The 12,947-nt window shown below is 59.3% G+C and overlaps 1 protein-coding gene across 1 annotated transcript in view; it reads right to left on the bottom strand.

Moving 5' to 3' along the window:
* Nucleotides 1-12,947, bottom strand: part of SPTBN5 (spectrin beta, non-erythrocytic 5) — a 37,030-nt gene that overhangs the window by 19,537 nt on the left and 4,546 nt on the right. The window contains exons 5-24 of the mRNA XM_086321798.1: nt 12,036-12,166; nt 11,549-11,788; nt 10,985-11,260; nt 9,695-9,935; nt 9,416-9,555; nt 9,137-9,236; nt 8,234-8,404; nt 7,607-7,771; nt 6,930-7,144; nt 6,371-6,554; nt 5,971-6,171; nt 5,619-5,735; nt 4,384-4,541; nt 3,857-3,992; nt 3,523-3,668; nt 2,688-2,802; nt 2,480-2,590; nt 2,099-2,278; nt 417-620; nt 111-260 (exon numbers count right to left, since the gene is read on the bottom strand). Of these exons, the coding sequence (XP_086177924.1) occupies nt 111-260; nt 417-620; nt 2,099-2,278; nt 2,480-2,590; nt 2,688-2,802; nt 3,523-3,668; nt 3,857-3,992; nt 4,384-4,541; nt 5,619-5,735; nt 5,971-6,171; nt 6,371-6,554; nt 6,930-7,144; nt 7,607-7,771; nt 8,234-8,404; nt 9,137-9,236; nt 9,416-9,555; nt 9,695-9,935; nt 10,985-11,260; nt 11,549-11,788; nt 12,036-12,166 (3,381 nt within the window). The remainder of the gene's footprint in view (nt 1-110; nt 261-416; nt 621-2,098; nt 2,279-2,479; nt 2,591-2,687; nt 2,803-3,522; nt 3,669-3,856; nt 3,993-4,383; nt 4,542-5,618; nt 5,736-5,970; nt 6,172-6,370; nt 6,555-6,929; nt 7,145-7,606; nt 7,772-8,233; nt 8,405-9,136; nt 9,237-9,415; nt 9,556-9,694; nt 9,936-10,984; nt 11,261-11,548; nt 11,789-12,035; nt 12,167-12,947) is intronic.

The raw sequence follows: 12,947 nt of genomic DNA, 5'->3' as shown, positions 1-12,947 counted from the left end.
GGCCTCTGAGCTCCACATCAGGGCAAGAGCCAGGGTCCCAAGCAAGAGAGTGAGCCGGGGAGAGGAGAGAAGAGGGAGCACTAGGCAGGCTCTGGGGTGAGGGCACCTGCCTCCCGGGCCTTCAGGATCTCGTCCAGGCGGCCACACTTCCTGAGGAAGAGCTGCTCCTGGCCCATGGCCTGCAGCCTCTCCTGCTTCTGCTCCCAGGCCTGGAATACCTGCTCCCGCTTGTCCCGCAGGGCTTGCAGCCTGTCCCGGACCTGAGGATGGGCACATGGGGAGCCTGCACTCCAGAGAGCTGCCTGCATGGGACACACGTGGGTCCCAAGGGGAAGCCTCTGGGGCAAGGGTACAGGGATCAGGTGCAGGCTCGGTTCAGGAAGGCTGAGGGGCGGCACGGGGAAAGGGGGGCCTACCTCCGTGATGCATGTCCCTGCAGCCAGAAGCGCCTGCTGGCCCAGCTGGGCGGCCTGCTGGTACAGCTCCTCCCGGGCCTCCAGCGTGGCCCGAAGCTGTTGGTGGGCGCTGAGCTTCAGTGGGCTGCTCCCGGGCTCCTGGGGGCCTGCCTCCACTTGCAGCTCCTGCCACACGCTGGCCACCCAGGAGGTGTAGTCCCGCACCTGGATCCCAGGGAGATGGAGGGAGAGCTAGGCTGGGTGGCAGAGAACTGGGCTGTGAGCCACAACCACAGCCCGCCTGGAGTGCACGCACTGGAGTGGCCTGAGCTGTCCTGGGTCAGACCTCAGATGAGGCTCGTGAGGCCTGTGGTCACCTGGTTCCTCCACTGTCATCCAACCCAATTTGCCCAGGTCACTAAACTTGCACAAGGGCCAAGCCAGCCTCCTCCTGCCCTGCCTGGCACTTCTCTCCACCCTGGGTTTTCGCTGCCCCTCTTGCTTAGAAGTTCTTTTCCTCCCTTCCATCCCTTCCAAGTTTCCATATTCTTCAAGGGCCAAGGCCTTCTTTCCCTGTGGAGCCACTCCTGCCCCCTGACATCTCACTGCCTACCTTGTCCTGTGAATCTCTGGTTTTGTATTTATAAACGGTCTTCTGTTGATTTACATGCAAACACATGTTAGAGCTGGAGGGGCCTTAGATCCTAGTCCTGACAGCTCAGTACACAAACGAAGCAGGGTAAATAGCACAACAAGTGCGCAGGAGATTGTAACCTCCAGGCGCTCACACACAAGGGTAACAAGCTGGGGTCAGGGCCTTGCTCAAGCCCACGCTGCTAGAAAGTGGCAGAGGTGGGCCTCTAAAGGTGGGCCTCTAAAGGTGGCCTCTAAAGGTGGGCCTCTAAAGGTGGGCCTCTAAAGGTGGCCTCTAAAGGTGGGCCTCTAAAGGTGGGCCTCTAAAGGTGGGCCTCAAGCCTTTTTGCTGTGTTAAAGTTTGAGTCTCCCAGTCTACCAGGTACTGGGACAGCGATGGCCAGGGCCCTCTGTCCCAATCTGACTCCCAAGGCTCGTCTCCCAGCTAGACAAGCTCCCTGATGGCAGTGATTCTGTCTTACATATGCTCTGTATTACCCCCTCTCCCCACCAACAGCTCCTAGCAGAGAGCTCAACACAGATGTTACAAGAGATGCTGGCTGATCCAGAGGTCGTCGTCTAGGACATTTGGGTCTCTAAGAGTCGGACACGACTGAGAGACTTCACTTTCACTTTTCACTTTCATGCATTGGAGAAGGAAATGGCAACCCACTCCAGTGTTCTTGCCTGGAGAATCCCAGGGACGGCGGAGCCTGGCAGGCTGCCGTCTATGGGGTCGCACAGAGTTGGACACAACTGAAGCGACTTAGCAGCAGCAGCAGCAGCAGCAGTTATGGGCTTCCCTGGGCTGTTTTCCCTCCTGAGCTCTGGCTGGTACCCCTATGTCCTGACTGCACTGTCACACACGAGCTGGTGTCAACCCAAAACTAAGGAGTCACTGTTGCACCGCTGTACTCAGCCCTCTGGCAGACACCAGCATGTGCCCAGGGCTCTTCCTTGTGTTCACATCTGTTTTGCCTCCAGAGTTGGAGGGCCTCATTAATGCATGCACACTCACAGCATCACACATATACACACACACACAGCCCTGGGGAAGGAAGAACCCTCACCGCCATGTGGAAGCGGGCCAGGAGCCATGCCCGCTCGAGCTGGGCCCGGCGCTGCTCTGCTCGCAGCTTCAGGGTCTCCCAGGCCTGCACCAGGGCCTGCTGCCTCTGCTGTACTGCATGGGCCTGCGGCCCGGGCCCTAGCTTCTGCACTGTGCCTCCCATCTCCAGCAGCTCCTGCAGCTGGGGGCAGGGTGGGGATAAGAGGGAAGGGTTGTGTCCTCCTAGAGGCGAAGGGCCTGCCCTGTCCCACAGCTCCCCCTGGGGTCCTGCCCTTGGAGCGCAGTGGGCCCGACTGGCAGCTCCGAGAGTGGGGAAAGCTGCAGAGCAGACGGGCAGGCCTGAGGGGCCCCGAGGGGGAGAGGCAGCCAGAGCGGGGCTCACCTGCTGGTCAATGCCCATGAGTTCACGTTCCAGCCCCTCATGTCTCCTCAGCTGGGGCTCTAGCCCACGCAGGTCCTGGGCCACGTCACAGGGGAGGCTGGTGGTTTTCTCCTGAGGAAAGGGGATCAGGAATGGAGGGTGTGGCGCTGGGTCAGGATCCACTTCTGGAAGGAAACGTCCCCCTGATCCTCCCACCCCCGGCTCACACCTGGACCTGGGTGAGGGCTTCCAACATGTCTCGGTGAACCTTAAGGGTGGCCTCAGCGTCTCGGAGCAGGCGGCCTCGGGCCTGGGTCAGCTCCCACAGCTCTGACCAGGCAGCCCTACTCACGGGAGACGGGTGGCAGATCAGCCATTGATTTAACACCTCATTTCGCCCCCTCGCCAGGCTGGTTAGCCCTCCTCCTCTCTGCACTTTATCCAGGACTGGCCCACATCGCCCCTTCTAAACCCTCCCTCCTGTCTGGTCGTGGCCGGGAGCCTCTCTACCTTTGCTTTGAATTCAGCCCTCTGCTGTTGTCACACGCAACACTTTCCTAATTTCTGAGTTCTTTGATACTTCTTACATCTTGTGCCTTCAAGTCTCAGTAAGTCAATCAGATTGTAATTTCTCTTTTGCCCTCCTGACGTACTCAGCAAACTCTCCCTGAGCTCCTAGGGCTGGGTCCGGCTAGGGGTTATGACCCGGGACGACCCTGCCTCAAATCTCACAGGTTGGGGGAGGGTTCAAACCATCACGTGGGGAGCCAGGCAGTCCCCACAGCCCCTCCAAGTCCTGAGAGTCAGGGGTTTGGAAAAGCGCCCCCGCAGGTCTGGGCAGGGCTCTCTGACCGGCACACCCCTCCTTGCTTCCCTTCACCACCCACAGGCACCCATGGCACAGCCACCCATGGCAGGCTTGGCATCCCTGAAAGCAGTGCCTCCCCATCAGGGCAGACAGAGCCAGTGTGGCCCTGGGCGCATGCGCCCTCTCTAAGTCTCCCGGGACCTATCTGCCCAGCACCCTTCCCCGAGCCCATGCCCTGGGTCTGCCCGGCACTCACTGCAGATCCTGCTGCATCTGATGGGCCCTGGGGGCTGCTCTGTGCCCTCGTTCCAGCAGCGTCTCTGCCAGCTGCTGGCAGCTTGCCACCCGCTGGCCACCCATCTCTACTGTGCGCTGAAACCTGAAAAACTTGGTGCAGAGATGCTGAGGAGAGAGGGGAAGAGGTGACAGGGTGGCCCCAGCTGGCGAGACAGCAAGCGGCCCCGGGGATCGAGGCCCCCACTGACATCTGGGCGCCTGCCCCCACTACTCAGAAGGCCTGTCCTCAGCCAGGACTCATAAGCCCCTTCTACACACAGCCCAGCCGGCCCCTGGCCCCAGCCTCTTCTCACCAGGACGTCCTCATAGTCCTCCCCAAGGCTCTCTCCTCTTCCAGCCACTTGCTTCTGGCTGGCCAGCCAGCCCTGCAGGTCCTCAGCCTCCCTCATGAACTCATGCAGCTTCAGGGTCCCCTCCAGCTCCCGGTCCCTGTGGGGATAGCCCACGGTTCCCCCGAAGTTAGCTGCCCACACCCCTGAGGACAGCTGACCCAGCCAAAGTGGGTGGCCTGAAGGAGGAGGTTATTCATGTTTCCTGCCTAAGCTTGAGGCTGGGGATTCAGGGAGACGTAAAGAAGGCCAGGGCAGGGCAGGTGAAGGTGTAGGTAGGGGGAAGAAATGGGGAGCTGGGGGCCCAAGTTCCTGCCCAGTGGGCCCTCACTGAGGAATTTATGAAAAGAAGGCAGCAATACACAGCAAGGAGCCATCTGTCAGCTCTGTGGGCCTGGGGTCACGGGCTCCTTCCAATCAGAGTTAAGGTATGGAAACAATCAACCATGGCCAGGTCGCCTAAGCCTGGGGAGAGGTACAGCGCCTCTCACCGTGTGGCTGCCAGCTCCTGCAGGGCCTGCAGCCGCTCCCGGAGCCTCTTCTGCACCACGCCCAGCTGGGCAGCGCCCTCGGGGCCAGTGAGGGTTTGGGCTCTCCGGTCAAGCTCCTCCACGGAGTTCCAACAACGAGCCAGTTCCTGTTGCAGGGCCTGCCAGCACACAAGGCTCAGGCTGGGGTGATTTATTCATCTATCCATCTACCCACCCTCCTGATCATTCAACCCACTGATCACACACCCATCCTGTTCCTCCTTCCACTCACCCACCCACCCACCCACACACTCACCCACCCACCCACCCACACACTCACCCATCCACCCACCCTGACCCATCCGCTCACTCAGACACCGATCACTCATCTACCCAATAGTGATGGGAGTTCTTATTGCTCCAAGAAAGTGAAAATGCAGTCTGTGCCTGCAGAGGGCTCACTATTTAGCAGGGCAAAGTGAACTCTGGGTCCTCTGGGCCAAGGAAGAGAGGCTACGGGAGGCAAGTACTGGGCCCCAGTCTCCCAGTATGAAAACGGACGGAGTCAAGTGAGCAGTCCAGGATGCCCGGGAGATGGAAGCTCTATGGGGCTTTGGCTAAGGGCACGCCCCTTAGGAATGGCCCCCCGAAAGCCCTCAGTCACCGGACCCTCAAACACTGACCACTAGGGATAGGTAGACAAAACTCCCAGACAGGTGGATACTTCAGTGGTAACAGCAAGCAGGATTGCTCTGGGATTCAGGGCTCACATGTGGTTCTGAGAGTCAGATTCCAGGAAGGATGAGGGTGTTCCAGGCCTCTCTTACTTTAATAGGGGATGCTGATGAGGTAGGTTTCAGGGATGGTTAACTCAAAGGATGATATTCAAAGTGTGGGAAGGAGAAGCCTGTGGAAGATGTGGGGATGGCTGGAACAGGTGACCCCCAAGAGAGCAGGAAAGTGCCAGGGGGAGGAAAAGAAACGAGAAGCGAAGGCAGAGAAATCCTGAGGCCACAAGAGTGTGGACCACTATGGAGATGCAAGAAGAGGAAGGGCTCTTCAAAGGGGTGGTGTCTGAAGAGGCGGGCAACTGGGAGTGGGCAGGGGGCACTGCAGGGTTGGGTTTGGGGGGAGGGGCTGGACAGTCTTCAGGAAGAAAGAGCAGGGCTCTGCCTTTGGGTGTGTGAAAGACCCCGTCCTCATGGCCTGTCATCACCCCAGTCCAGACCACAGCGGGGAAGCTCAGCACACACTACCTGGTGCTTCTTAATGAGCCTGATGGTGGCTGTCTCATCCCCACCATAGTCCTGGCTGCTCACCAGCGGCCACTTCTCCTCCACCCAGTCCTCCAGCTCTGATGCGTCCAGGAAACACTGGCAAGAATGGAGTCAACTCACCTTGACATTCTCAGATGGACCCTCCATCACCCTTGGGGATATCACACAGGCAGAAAGAAGGCTTCTGTTCCCATGGAGACTAGGCAGCTCTGGGCCCCGAGTTCTCACCACTGACCCAGCTCCCTGAGAGCTCCAGGTCCCACAGACCTCACCCGAAGAGGCTGCCCAACTCTGACTACTTCCCCCTGACCCTGTGGCCTCTGCATCATACCTCCTGGAGGGCAGCAGCCTGCTGCAGGTGCCGGGCCTGTGCCTCACACGCCTGCTCCAGATCCGCCCAGCGGCCTTCCAGCTCCTGGCACCGCTCCATGATGTGCTGGGCCTGGGGGTGCCCGGAGGCTGCGAGGTGTCGTCCGGAGCCCAGCACCCATCGCACCTGTCCCTGGTGGGCTCTCACCTGCACCCGGAGTTCCTGCCACAGAACAGCAAGGGCGCCATTTTAGGGCACTCGTTAGCCACAGGGAGCCTGGAACAGAGCCATGGATGTGCCTTGCAGGCAGAGAAGGGCTGGGGGCAGAGACTTGGAAATCAGGACTCTGAGTCATGGAGGAGGGCATCGAGGCTCTGGGAAAGGCACGTCAGGGATCCTGGGAGGAAACGGGGACTGTTACCTTGTGCTTGTGGAGAAGGCGGTGGGCACCATCTGGGCACTTAGCAGAGCTGGCGCTGGGCGTGGGCATGTGCTCTGCCACCCACATGAGCTCCGCGTTGCTCAGGTGGTGGAAGTGGTACAGCTCAACCGAGGCCTGCAGCTGCCGTCGCCGGCTGGCCAGATGTCCCTGCAGGGCCTTGAACCTGGGTGGACAGAGGAGACAGAAAGGCTGGGAACAGGCGAGGTCCAGTGCCCAGTGCTTTCCTCATCCCAGTCAGGGGCCACAAAGGAAGGGGTCAGGGAACATCTGAAGATGGGGAGGCAGCTGGAAAGGCCCAGGGCCCAAGCTCCCACCCTGATGACCTCCCTGGCTTTAGACTGTGGGGTGCTTAGGAAGACTGGCTGGGGTCTCTGACTCTCCTACCGTAGAAGTGACTCCACTCATAAGGGAAGGAGGCATGGACAACCTCAGGGCCTTGAGGAGCCACTCTGCTGGGCCCACTGGGTGAAACCGCCCCCAGGTTCATATGATGGGAGTTACACATGATGCGGTGGCGGTGGGACAAGCAGCCAAGTACCTCTGGAGGTATTTTTGGGTCTCCTCCATGATGGCCTGGGAACTGATTGCCTGACGGGCCTCGGGGACAAGGGCAGCCATCTTGCTGGCCAGTGCCTGGCTCTCGGCCTCCAGCTGGCAATGCTGTTTCTGCAGCCCCTGGCTGGAGCCCAGGTCCTGTCCCACCTCTGCCCTCTGCACAGTCCCCTCTAGCTGCTCCATCTTCTCCTTGGCTTCCTGGGGAGGGATACAGGGTGCTGCATTAGGCTGCCTGTGTGCAGACTGGCAAGTGGCCCTTCTTGGACGCTAAGGCTGCAGGGCTAGCAGCATGCCAGATTCACCAAGGACCGTTTGGGGACTTCTGTCCCTGCCACTGTCTACCTCCAACCCGCGGTGCCCAATCCTTCTCCCAGAACCTCATGAGTGCCCCCGTCCTCTCTCACTTCTGCCTCTCAGGGAGACTCAAGTCGTGCTGAGCATGTACGGGCACAGAGGGGGTAGTCTTGGATCGGCCAACGGTGGGTAGCTGGGGTCAACGGGCCACAGGCTAGAGGCCTCCAAAGGCTGCAGGACTTTTCAGGGCCGCTCCAGAGTCAGCAGAGCGCCCTGACTCCTCCTCCCCCCACTTCCTCTCCTGTCTATTCAGCCCCTCCTGTCTATTCAGGCTCCCTCCTGGATCCTCCCCTCTCTTGGGCCCACCTGTAGCAGCCGCAGGAGCTGGTCCTGCTGCCGAGCCTGCTGGAGCTGCTTCCCACGTTCTGCCATCTTGCATCTCAAATCTTCCCATTTGCTACTTAGGCCCTGAAGCCTGGCCTGCACGTCCTCCTGGGCATGGGGCCTGCTGCTCAGCAGCTCTCTCCCGACCTGCAGTGGACACAAAGGCCTGGGGTGTCTGGTTGAGCTGCTGGTACTGGGAGTGGCCGTGGTGGGCTGGGTCCGGGGGCAGCAGTGGGAGTGACTGGTTGCAAGCTGCACTCCACAGGCCGCAAGGGCGCCTCCAGCTGTTCACGTGGCCCCAGATCTGTGGGCACTGGCGGGAGGGCTTTCCTCTGATGCCCGGAAATAGTGTGGCGTGAGCAGGCACTGGACAGCTGGTGGGAGGACCGTGTCCAGGTGGAGGCGGGAGGCTCAGGGGCTGCCTCTTAGACTTGAGGGGAAGGGACGAGAAAAGCTCTCTGGGCTGGTTTGCGTGCTAAGACCGGGGCTGCCTGCTGAGTGAAGGAGGAAGCTAGGGGATGCTAATGCTCTGGGGAGTGAGATCCATCCTTCCTGCAGTAGAAACATGAAGCCGAGCAGGCCCCACACCCTGGGCCCAGCATCCCTCACCTGCTGCAGGCCCTCCACGTGCCCTCGGGTGGCTGCCAGCTCACACGTGGCTGCCTCGTGCCGCCTGAGTTTCCTCATGATGTTGCTGGGCTCTCGAGATGGCTCGTCCACCAACACCCGCCCCTTCTCCTCCATCCACAGCATCACCTCCACCACGTCCTGCTTCCATTCCTGCCCAGGAACCAGGGGAGGGTGATTATTACAGAGTGTGGTGAGGGCTGGTATGAGGACCTCGTGGAAGAGGGGTCTGAGGGTGCCCCAAGGGGAAGAGCAGGTTGAGGAGCCAATCCTAGGGTGCAGGAGAGGTGGGGGCAGGGGTTATTGCTCCCAAGTGGGAACAAGGAAACAGATGGGGAGAAAAACGTCTCAGGGAAAGCAGCAGAAAGAAGCCTGGAGAATCAGGGTCTGGCCTCACAGCGCCTAGTGCCCAGAGAGGAGGGGCGTTTGGTCAGGAGCCCCCTGATTCAGTGCATCAGATCAGGGATGGCCCTCTGTGTCCAGGAGGCCTGTGGACTAACCCAGCTTTGAGCCCCCATCGTGGGCAGAACAGACATCCAACAGAGTCAAGCTCTGCAGCTGGAGCCCAGGGCCCATGCAAGAGCCTGGAGCATGGCCAGAAACGCTGGGGCTGGGGAGCAGCTGGCCAAGGGAGGGGCCTAGACTTTGGGTCCAGCCCTGTCTCTGAGCAGTGTGGCCTGAGCCTTGATTTTCCTCAACTGGAAAAATCAGAGTCATGATACTCATCTCACAAGAGGTGCTGGGAGGGTCGGTAAACACGTGGGAAAGTGCTTTGTAAACTGCAGTGCCCCGCACAGCACAGTTGTAGTTCAGCAGCGGACTCTGAGGCATTCCTCCCGGGAAGGTCTCGTGCACTGGGGCAGGGGCTGGGGGGGAGCCCCTCACCTGGAGCTGGAGGGAGGCCAGCAGCTGCCTCCTTCTCTGTTCACTCCTCTCCTGGACCCTGGTCCACTGCTCCTGGATGCTCTGCAGTTGTTCTCTGACCCTGCAGGGCAGGTGGAGTCGGGGAGGGTAGGTGGAGGCTCCAATCTGCCTGAGGCCCACCACAAGGGTTGGACCCACCACAGCCCAGGGTTCACCCTGCTGTCCCCTCACTCCCTGGGCACTCTCCCAGCCTCAGGGTAATGGGCTGCGCAGGCCCTGTCCAGACAGGCCCAGGCTTACTTGTGTGCAGCGGGGTGTCGGCTCTGAGCCAGCTTCTTGCCACGTGCCCGTAGATCCTCTGCTCTAGAGCCAAGGGCGTCCAGCAGCCGCCCACACTCCTGGTGCTTCTGCATCAGGCTCTGGGCCTCCACCACACCTTCCTAGAGACACAGAGACTGGGGTCAGGCTGAGAGGAGGGGAGTGGTCAGCACCATCTCACTTACTGCCATGCCCAGCCTGGCTTCAGGCTCCTACTTCCTGGGGAAGGCGCATCCCAGCTGCACACCCCCAGCTCCATACCTGGAGGACGTCCAGCTGTAGGAAGGCCTCATGGTTGGCACAGGAGGCAGTGAAACCATCCACGTCTCGACCAAACTTCTGCAATTCCAGCCCCTCCTGCAGTTGCTGCTGTCTTTGCTCCCAGGCGGCCTTCAACTCCTGGCCTTGGTGGCCCAGGAGCCTCAGGGTACTAGCTGCCTCTCGGAAGTCTGGGGAGCCCGAGGCTGCCATGGGCTGGCCCTGAGTCTCCAGTTGCTGCAGCCTGTCCAGGATGACAGGCAGAGGGTCAAACCCTGTCTGCTCCCTGGGCCAACCTTCCTCTCCTTTGGCCTACACAGTTCATTCATCCGGGTGCTCTGAGGTGAGGGTGACTGGCAGGGTTAACCCCAGGGTAAGCCCCGGGAGTCCACTCATCCTGTGGGATAGCTATGCTCTGGGCCACTGGTGAGACAGCAAACGTAACAAGCCCAGCCCAGGACTTGGGACTCACTAGTTCCCGTGCTCCCTGCATGTCACACCTTGCTCCAGCTGGCCATGCTGATGATGGCAGTGCCCAGGCCAGCGGACGGCTGGGCAGCGCACCCAGAAGAAATCATTCAGACCGCCTACATACCTGGCTGTGGGGTCACCGCAAGCCTGGGTGAAGCCTAGAGTGATTAGGAAAGGCAGCGACCTCTCTGCCGGGTGTGCCCCCCAGGCTCACAGTTTGAGAACAAGTGACACCTTCATGTGAATTAGGAAAAGGCTCAACTTCTCTGAGCTGGTGCAGCCCTCAAGTGGGTGGTAGCATCTAGTTAGCAGGGGTGGGCTGCATTTCAGGGTCCACTGGGCCACCTGAAGGCTCCTTCATATGTGGCACAGGCCGCAGACTGCACCCACCCCTGCAGGACGGGGGGAGACAACGCTGTGCTGAGGAGGGTGTTGTCTTACTCCTGGGCAGCAAGAGGCTGAGCCATTTTTTTTGCTCCAGGGGACTGTGGGGTCTGTATTACCCAGAATAGGTTAGGTGGCTCGGCCACCCTGACAGAGCAGTCCCCCAGGCTCCCCTGCATGGGGCGTGGCCAGGCCTGGACAGGATAGAACATTCCAGGAAGCTCAGACTCTGCCCGGGGTCCCTCCCCAACATGCAAGATGTCTGACCAGTCTTTGGTTTCACCTGCCTCTTTGTAAACCTGCTTTAGGCGCCAGACGGACACCAGCCTGGGCCACGCCCCTGGTGACACGCCGCTCCCCATCTGTCCCTTCCTGGTGCCCCGTCCCCACAGGCCAGGGCCAGCCTAATGCATGCCCCACCTGCCCTCTCGTCCTGACCTCTCCTGCTGCAGGTGGATCTCCTCCAGCAGGTCTCGGTGCTTCCCCAGCAGCCGCTGGGCTGAGGCCACATCCACCGCCTCCTCCTCGCTGTGGAGCTTGGCCTGGATACTGTCTGCACACAGCAGCAGCCGCTCGCTCTCCTGCAGGAAGCTCCGGTGGGCCCGGGCCTTGGCCCGCTGGGCCACTTGCTCCCGCACTCGCTCCAGCAGCCCCTGCAGTGTCTCCACGTGTCCCTGCAGGGACGGGCTCTCGGCCGGGGCCATCTCCTCAACCCTGTGGACAGGACCCACCGCCCAGTCAGTGCCCCACCCCTGGCCCTGGGCCCAGGCGTATGTTCCCCAGGGCAAGTGGTGGCAACTCTGAACTGCCCCCTCACCCTCAATGGAGGGGCAGCGAGCATGAGTGGCTCTCGTTCACCATGAGCATGTTCTCACACTGTTTCCCAATCTGTGCCCTGCCCTTCCGATGGCATACCCCACCCATCCTCCCACCTCAGTTTCTGTCCTCCTCCCCACTCCAGAGCCTTGCTCGGGGCTTTGCTGTGCTGAATCCCGGCCATACTTGCTAGCCGCCCTTTGCAGGTGACGAATGTATTTCTCCAGCACCAGCATCTTCTGCTGGCCCACTCGCAGAACATGGTGGCCATCCTCTGAGTTCCCCAGCTCCAAGCTTTCTAGCTGGAGTACCAGGTTTTGCAGCTGGACCCGTGTGGATCCACACTCCTGCAGAAAACTGCACACGTGCGTTGTGCACACCAGCTGCGTTTCCTTCTCTTTCTTCAGGGCCTCCAGCTGCTCCCACCTGGGCCGAGGGAACAGGGTTGTCTCCGGGATGTCATGTCACAGGGACACTTCTCCATCCAACCTGGGGCCTTGGTCAAGGCTTGCGTGACAAGAGCTGGCTGGCCGGCCATCCCCATACCCTCTCTTCCCGTCCCTGACGCCTCTAGTCTTTCTTTACTGGCATCTCAGGAGTCAGGTAAGCAGGTACTCAGGCCTGGGCACTAGCCAGCCTTCCCTACTCAGCAGCACTCCCACTTCATTCTCACCTCTGGCTCAGTTCCTCCTGCTGTAGCTGGATTTGGGGGGAACCTCCAGGACACCTCTGCTTCAGCTGCTCAGCGGAGCTGTTAACCTCAGTCCAGAGGCCTCTTCCCACAGCCAGGGCAGTGAGGAAGTTCTAGGGAAAGGAGATTCCAGGCCTGGAGGAGGCCTTTTCTCTTCCTACAGTCCCCTTAATACTAGGAATGACCTCAGATATGCACTGCTACAGAGATGTTTGATCTGCATCCCTCTGGAAGGACAGGGGTCTGTGTCCTTAAAGGGCTGGGATAGCCCTTTAAAAATTCAAGACCAGACATCCAAACTGGAAAGGAAGAAGCCAAACTGTCACTATTTGCAGATGACAAGATTTTATATATAGAAAACCCTAAAGAATCCACGTGGTAATGCAGGAGACACGGGTTCAATCCCTGCTCGGGGAAGATCCCATGTGCCAATGGGGCAACTAAGCCTATGTGCCACAACTACTGAGCCTGTTCTCGAGAGTCCAGGAGCCACAACTGAGCTCATGTACAACTACTGAAGCCCACATGCCCTGGAGCCCACAATCGGTAGCAAAAGAGAAGGCTCAATAATGAGAAGCCTGAACACCACAACTAGAGAGGAGATCTCACTCGCCATCACTAGAGAAAAGCCTGAGCAGCAGCAAAGACCCAGCATAGCCAAAAATAAATAAATAAAATTTTAAAAAAGATTCCACCAAAAAACTGTTAGAATAAATGAATTCAGTAAGGTTGTAGGATACAAAACTCAATATACAGAAATATGTTCAATTTCTATACACTAATAAGGAACTATCAGAAAGAAAAATGAAGAGAAGAATCTCATTTGCAATTGCATCCCAAAGAATGAAATACCTAGGAATAAATTTTTTTTATTTTATTCTTTGGGAATGCAAT

The sequence above is a fragment of the Bos grunniens genome, chromosome 10 (genome assembly GCF_055505025.1).
Source record: "Bos grunniens cultivar Pamir isolate PY7600 chromosome 10, Bosgru_T2T1.0, whole genome shotgun sequence".
NCBI classification, from domain to species: domain Eukaryota; kingdom Metazoa; phylum Chordata; class Mammalia; order Artiodactyla; family Bovidae; genus Bos; species Bos grunniens.
Note: the sequence above shows the minus strand (reverse complement) of the source record. Positions and strands in the feature narration are given on the sequence as shown.